Source organism: Salvelinus fontinalis, chromosome 18 (genome assembly GCF_029448725.1).
Source record: "Salvelinus fontinalis isolate EN_2023a chromosome 18, ASM2944872v1, whole genome shotgun sequence".
NCBI classification, from domain to species: domain Eukaryota; kingdom Metazoa; phylum Chordata; class Actinopteri; order Salmoniformes; family Salmonidae; genus Salvelinus; species Salvelinus fontinalis.
The window spans coordinates 19,739,373-19,747,585 of NC_074682.1; the positions used below are offsets into that span (position 1 = coordinate 19,739,373).

An 8,213-nucleotide genomic window follows, 5' to 3' on the forward strand; every position below is an offset into this window, starting at 1 on the left:
TAGTAAAAATTCCCTGTCTTAGGTCAGTTAGGATCACCACTTTATTATAAGAGTGTGAAATGTCAGAATAATAGTAGAGAGAATGATTTATTACAGCTTTTATTTCTTTCATCACATTCCCAGTGGGTCAGAAGTTTACATACACTCAATTAGTATTTGGTAGCATTGCCTTTAAATTGTAAATTTGGTCAAACGTTTTGGGTAGCCTTCCACAAGCTTCCCACAATAAGTTGGGTGAATTTTTGCCCATTCCCCCTGACAGAGCTGGTGTAACTGAGTCAGGCTTGTAGGACTCCTTGCTCGCACACACTTTTTCACTTCTGCCCACAAATGTTCTATAGAATTGAGGTCAGGGCTTTGTGATGGCCACTCCAATACCTGGACTTTGTTGTTCTTAAGCCATTTTGCCACAACTTTGGAAGTATGCTTGGGGTCATTGTCCATTTGGAAGACCCATTTGCGACCAAGCTTTAACTTCCTGACTGATATCGTGAGATGTTGCTTCAATATATCCACATAATTTTCAATTCCTCATGATGCCATCTATATTGTGAAGTGCACCAGCCCCTCCTGCAGCAAAGCACCCCCACAACGTGATTGTCACGTTCTGACCATAGTTCTTGTGTGTTTTGCTTGTTTTAGTGTTGGGTGGGCATTCTATGTTGTGTGTCTAGTTTGTCTGTTTCTATGTTTGGCCTAATATGGTTCTCAATCAGAGGCAGGTGTTTTTTGTTGTCTCTGATTGGGAATCATATATAGGTGGCTTGTTTTGTGTTGGGGTTGGTGGGTGGTTGTTTCCTGTCTCTGTGTTTTCTCTGCACCAGCTAGGACTGTATCGGTTTGCCACATTTTGTTATTTTGTAATTGTTAAGTGTTCACTGTTTATCATTATTAAACATGTTGAGCACCAACTACGCTGCGTCTTGGTCCGATCCCTGTTACACCCTCTCTTCTCGTGAAGAGAGGGAAGGCTGCCGTTACAGTGATGCTGCCACCACCGTGCTTCATGGTTGTAATGGTGTTCTTCGGCTTGCAAGCCTCCCTCTTTTTCCTCCAAACATAATGATGGTCATTTTGGCCAAATTTTGGTTTCATCAGACCAGATTTAATTTCTCCAAAAAGTATGATCTTTATCCCCATATGCAGTTGCAAACCGTAGTCTGGCTTTTTTATGGAGGTTTTGGAGCAGTGGCTTCTTCCTTGCTGAGCGGCCTTTCAGGTTATGTCGATATAGGACTTGTTTTACTATGGATATAGATAATTTTATACCTGTTTCCTCCAGCATCTTCACAAGGTCCTTTGCTGTTCTGGGATTGATTTGCACTTTTTGCTCCAAAGTACGTTCATCTCTAAGAGACAGAACGCGTCTCCTTCCTGAGCGGTATGACGGCTGTGTGATCCCATGGTGTCCCATGGTGTTTGTACAGATGAAGATGGTACCTTCAGAAATTTGGAAATTGCTCCCAACGATGAACCAGATTTGTGGTCTACCATTTTTTTTCTGATGTCTTGGCTGATATATTTTGATTTTCCCATGATGTCTGTCACGATCGTCCATGGGAGAGAGAAAAGACCAAGGCGCAGTGTGTAAAAAATGCATCTTCTCTTTATTTAGGAGATGACCAAACGAAGCAAAACAACAAATCGAAGACCGTGAAACCAAAACCGACTAAATGCAAAGCCTGCAAACTTGACACAGACCTAGACACAGACTAAGACACCAACAAAGTCAATGACCCAACAAACACATGATGCCTATGGCCGCCTAAAATATGGCTCCCAATCAGAGACAAATGAAAGACATCTGTCTCTGATTGAGAAACCACTCAGGCAACCATAGACATACCTAGAAACCCTCACTAAACCATAGACATACCTAGACATACTCACTCAACACAAAACCACACACACAAAACCCAACAACCCCTTAACCATATAATCACCCAAACACAAACCTCCCCCCATGTCACACCCTGACCTAACAAAAATAATAAAGGAAACAAAGATAACTAAGGCCAGGGTGTGACAATGTCAAACAATTGTTGGAAAATGACTTGTGTCATGCACAAAGTAGATGTCCTAACCAACTTGCCAAAACTATAGTTTGTTAACAAGAAATGTGTGGCGTGTATGTACCTAAGTGTATGTAAACTTCCGACTTCAACTGTATATTGTTCAGCTAATAACAGGGTTAATAATATATCTGTGAGAATATCCAACAGGCTTTTATATAATTTTAAATTAATAATAATATTAATAATAGTGATTGCTTTGTTTAAAAAATAACAATATTTTGGAGATGATTTCGTTTTCAAATATTGTAAAATGTCAGTGGTGGGTGTAGCTGGTGCATGGAAGTCAGGCGCAGGAGAGCAGAGATGAGTGGACAAAGCACTTTACTTAGGCAATTATTAGAACAGACGCAACCGCGTCACAAAAACAAATGCCCAAAGAACAAGTGAGGCAGCACAAAGTACAAAATCCGAGTACAAAGTACCGGCTGCCACAAAGCACGGGTATAAAACAAAACCCGGCGCAAACCAGCAGGAAGAGTGCCAACCTTGACAATTAACAATACCCCACACAGACATGGATGGAACAGAGGGCTAAATACACATAGTAATTAGTAGGAGATGTAAACCAGGTGTGCAGGAAAACAAGACAAAAACAAATGGAAAATGAAAGGTGGATCGGCGATGGCTAGAAGACCGGTGACGTCGACCACCGAACGCCGCCCGAACAAGGAGAGGAATCGACTTCGGCGGAAGTCATGACATAAAATGAGCGAGAAAAAGGACATTCTTGAACATGGGGTGAGAAATTGTTACTTATTTGTAAATAAAGCCAGTTTGTTTTGTAGAATGATTTATTTCTGTTTTTAGAGGGAGAGAAACCAAAAACATACAATCATCTCATGTATTGAACCAGCATCCGTAGCAACACAGCTTGCACTGCTATGCAGTGGCTTAGACCGTTGCACCACTCAGGTGCTGTATAACGTGACCGGTCGGGAGTGGCCTACAGTAAGACCAAAATAATCTTAACAAAATTAAATAATAAAAAACCTTATTGTAACAATAGTTTTAGTAAGTAATACTGAAGTTGTGCGCAATTATCAGTTTCTATTTAGGTTTATGTCACCCATTCATTGTCAGTTAGAGACACAGTAGGACCCAAAAACATAATCAGTGCTCTAACTCCCCCTTGCGCTGGTCTGGAGCAATGAAGTGGTGACGCAGGGTACCGTACTAAACCACAAATTACCTCTAAGTCACATGGCGTAAGCTCGCAATTTCTGAAGGAGGAACCACTGTACATGCAATGTACACATGCACACACATGGCCCCCACGGACACAAGTGCAGGTTACTGCTTGAGAGAGTAGAAAGTGTTTGAGTTAGAGAAGATCAAAGATAGAAAAACGCCATTATAAAAACTACACCCACACATACTCACATTTGCATTAGAACAAAAGCATAGATGGAATCTCTGGAGATCCATACAGTGTGCATCTGCCTAGTTATTGCGGTCACAGTTTCACTTCAACCTCTGAGGTCTAGAGATTGAATGATCTGATTCTTCATGGAATAAGAAGGTGGGGGGTTTGCAGTGCTTGCTGGGAGAGAGGGGAGGGAGAAAGAGAGAGAGAAGAGCAGGAGTAAGAGAGCGGGGAGAGAGAGAGAGCGGAGAGGAGCGAGAGACAAAGGGAGAGGTTGAGAGAGAGAGAGACGGGGAGCGAGTGAGAGAGAGTAAGGGAGAGGGGGAGAGAGAGAGAGACGGAGAGCGAGAGAGAGCAAGGGAGAGGAAGAGACAGCGAGATGGAGAGCGAGAGAGAGCAAAGGGAGAGGGGGAGAGAGAGATAGAGGTAGAGCAAGGGAGAGGGGGAGAGAGAAAGAGACGGAGAGCGAGAGAGAGCAAGGGAGAGGGGGAGAGAGAGAGAGATGGAGAGTGAAAGAGAGCAAGGGAGATGTTGAGAATGAGACGGAGAGCGAGCGAGAGCAAGGGAGAGAGGGAGAGAGAGAGACGGAGAGCGAGAGAGAGAGCAAGGGAGAGGGGGAGAGAGAGAGATGGAGAGCGAGAGAGAGCAAGGGAGAGTGGGAGAGCAGAAGACAGAATCATTGTAATTCAATGAACGTAAAGAATGGCCAATCTGGACCCAAGAGAGAGGACTGGAGGACTATGCAAACGTGGGCGAGTGTGTATGTCTCTCGCTGTGTGTAAAGGAGTATTAAAGGAGAGGTAATGGACCAAGTAAAAGCCCACTTACGTAATCGATGGCATCAAATGAACTTTTAATCATGGCAATTCAGTGTGATGGAGTTGACCATGACCCTGCCCACTGCTAGCTCAACAGAGCCACCCGCCAGCACACTCAGGCCAGCCAACGCTTATATCTCCACTTAAGACAATACAGCCTGATACAGTCGCAGTTCCAGACAAACACTGTGCTCACTGCACACACTTAGACAACAAAAGGAACACACTTTACCCCCCCCCAGCATTGATGGTAAAGCAGTAATGTCGTGTTTCACTTCTGGGCAGTGTGTTGTTCCATGCCCCTTATAGAGTGTTGTTAGGTTCTGACAAACAGAACGGACAACTTGACAAAGCTCAAACCAAGTTTATTCACCCACTGGGTCAAGGACATGTTTACACAAGCACATATATTTATACCCTCCTACTAGGCGGAGTCTCCTCCTTGAACATCTAGACAGCCAATACATATCTGTTGCTAGGCAGGAATCTAGGTGGTGTGTGTGTAATATAACTCTTCTTTTTCACTTCATCTAAACTGACCTCGGCCCACATTCCTCACTCTTCCCTAATCCACGGCTATCCAACCGTATCAGTGACTGAAAGCAGACTGCTACCCTTTGGCCCTCTCCATAGGATCCCTTAACAATAATATTATACATGTAAAGTACTTCTAGTATACTAACATGAATGAGAGTATATTCCAAGCTAGAATCCAACACTGCTAGAGGGTCATGTCAAAACCCTCTGTTTGAAAAGCCTAAAAGACGAGAGAGATGTTTTTACCTGAAAGAAGACCGACATCGCTGCAATGATCCTCTTCTGCCGCATGGCAGCACTGAGGCTGTCAAAGTCATCCGAGTTATACATGTAGATCTGCATCTGAGAGGGAGAGAGAATGGGACAAAGAGAGGGAGAGAGAGAATGGGACAAAGAGAGGGAGAGAGCGAATGGGACAAAGAGAGGGAGAGAGAATGGGACAAAGCGAGGGGGAGAGAGAATGGGACAAAGCGAGGGAGAGAGCGAATGGGACAAAGAGAGGGAGAGAGAGAATGGGACAAAGAAAGGGAGAGAGAGAATGGGACAAAGCGAGGGAGAGAGAGAATGGGACAAAGAAAGGGAGAGAGAGAACGGGACAAAGCGAGGGAGAGAGAGAACGGGACAAAGCGAGGGAGAGAGAGAATGGGACAAAGAGAGGGAGAGAGAGAATGGGACAAAGAGAGGGAGAGAGAGAACGGGACAAAGCGAGGGAGAGAGAGAATGGGACAAAGAGAGGGAGAGAGAGAATGGGACAAAGAAAGGGGGAGAGAGAACGGGACAAAGCGAGGGAGAGAGAGAATGGGACAAAGCGAGGGAGAGAGAGAATGGGACAAAGAGAGGGAGAGAGAGAATGGGACAAAGAGAGGGAGAGAGAGAATGGGACAAAGAAAGGGAGAAAAAGAATGGGACAAAGAGAGGGAGAGAGAGAATGGGACAAAGAGAGGGAGAGAGAATGGGACAAAGAGAGGGAGAGAGAATGGGACAAAGAGATGGAGAAAGAATGGGACAAAGAGAGGGAGAGAGAATGGGACAAAGATAGGGAGAGAGAATGGCACAAAGAGAGAGAGAGAGAATGGGACAAAAGAGGGAGAGAGAGAATGGGACAAAGAGAGGGAGAGAGAATGGGACAAAGAGAGGGAGAGAGTATGAATGAAAGTGTTAGGCATCCATCTGTAAAACTTCCACCTCTCTCAAGGAACAGCTTGGATCTCCAAATTGCATCATTCATGACCATGTCTGCAAAGCCACAGCACATAAAAATGGGAGTGTGTTCTGCTCTCTGACTTCTCTCTCCTCTGTGGGGTTTCTCTGAATTCTTGAATTATACACAGGCCTGCTCTGTTTACAGCCAGCATGAAGTCATAAGGTCATACATTGGTTATAGAATAGTTTTCTCCCATAGCGCTGCATAAAGAAACACCCTGCATGGTCCTCAATATGTTGTCCACTCTGCTCTCAGAGACAGACACACTGATCCACACAGATCTACAGCACTAGTACTGTAGCTTAAAAAGCCTGCACAAACAGCCCTCTCCAGACTGGAAGGGTGTACAGTTAGACTCAGAGTTAGAGCCCCCTTTAATTTGATCTCTCCCTCTTTCATAAACACATGCAGACATAAAGCACAGGCAACATGGTCCATCAGACCGGTTGTCATGGTGATGTGCAGCAGGCAAAACTCACATGCAGTTGCACACACACGCAGACACACATCCAGGCGGGTGGGCTTAAGAACGTAGCGTGTGTCCTGCTCTGAGATAAAGGGTTTTTAATCAGGGAAAAGAGATCCCTCAGCGTCTCCGAACGTCCTCAGGGAAGGATCAGCTCCGTCAAACGCAACACAGCTACACCACTACATCCGCAACACCAGGATCTGTGTAGTGTGGCTTTCAGATGGAAAATACAAAAACCACAGAGACACACACTGCATCATCATCAACTGTGCGTCACAGAATCAGAATCATCAATAAATCAAGTGTGGGGGTGTTGGGACGTGGGTATGTGTGTGTACGAGAGAGAGGGGGAGTGAAGATTGGTGCTTCACTGTAGGGTGACAGGGTTTGTGTGTGTACAAACACTCAGTGTATAGAACATTAGGAACACCTTCATAATATTGAGTTGCACCCCCTTTTGCCATCAGAACAGCCTCAATTCGTCGGGGCATGGACTCTACAAGGTGTCGAAAGCGTTCCACAGGGATGCTGGCCCATGTTGACTCCAATGCATCCCACAGTTTTGCCAAGTCGGCTGGATGGCCTTTGGGTGATGGACCACTCTTGATACACACGGGAAACAGTTGAGTGTGAAAACCCCAGCAGCTTTGCAGTTCTTAACACAAACTGGTGTGCCTGGCACCTACTACTATACCCTGTTCAAAGGCACATAAATATTTTGTCTTGCCCATTCACCCCCTGAATAGCACATATACACAATCCATGTCTCAATTGTCTCAAGGCTTAAAAATCCTTCTTAAACCTGTCTCCTCCCATTCATCTACACTGATTGAAGTGGATTTAACAAGTGGCATCAATAATGGATCATAGCTTTCACCTGGATTCACATAGTCTGTCTATGTCATGGAAAGAGCAGGTGTTCCTAATGTTTTGTACACTCAATGTACATGTATCAGCCTGATAAAATGAAATATATTTCAACCCTATTGTTTAAGATGAGAAGTTAAATGCAATACCTCAATAAAGCAAGACACATACAAGCACACACACACATACACACGCACACACGGCAGGCCCGTCTCTCATTCCTCACTGTATCTCCTGTCAAGGTGAATCTCCATTCTTCTGGAGACTGTTTGTTTGTTTGTATGTTTGTGTGTGTGTGTGTGTGTGTGTGCATGTGCGTGTGTGTGTGTGCTTGCGTGCGTGCGTGTAATAAATCCCATTTCCTGGCACTTTCTCATATGATCAATATTGTCAATATTATTCCAGTTGCATTTTCCACGCTGCTGTAATTCTTACACAAAGCAGCGCAACCTTCTTTGATCTATTTGAGGAATTCTGTGGGTTCCTAATACACAGTTGGAGTCGGAAGTTTACATATACTTAGCTTGGAGTCATTAAAACTCCTTTTTCAACCACTCCACAAATTTCTTGTTAACAAACTATAGTTTTGGCAAGTCGGTTAGGACATCTACTTTGTGCATGACACAAGTCATTTTCCCAACAATTCTTTATAGACAGATTATTTCACTTATATTTCATTGTATCACAATTCCAGTGGGTCAGAAGTTTACAAACACTAAGTTGACTGTGCCTTTAAAAAGCTTGGAAAATTCCAGAAAATGATGCCATGGCTTTAGAAGCTTCTGAAAGGCTAATTGACATCATTTGAGTCAACTGGAGGTGTACCTGTGGATGTATTTCAAGGCCTACCTTCAAAATCAGTGCCTCTGCTTGACATCAT

The 8,213-nt window shown here is 44.2% G+C and overlaps 1 protein-coding gene across 2 annotated transcripts in view; it reads right to left on the reverse strand.

The window, feature by feature from the left end:
- The window catches only part of LOC129815123 (receptor-type tyrosine-protein phosphatase gamma-like), a 305,416-nt gene that overhangs the window by 64,567 nt on the left and 232,636 nt on the right, over positions 1-8,213 (reverse strand). For both annotated transcript variants that reach the window (XM_055868515.1, XM_055868514.1), the window contains exon 5: positions 5,040-5,135. In XM_055868515.1, the coding sequence (XP_055724490.1) occupies positions 5,040-5,135 (96 nt within the window). The remainder of the gene's footprint in view (positions 1-5,039; positions 5,136-8,213) is intronic.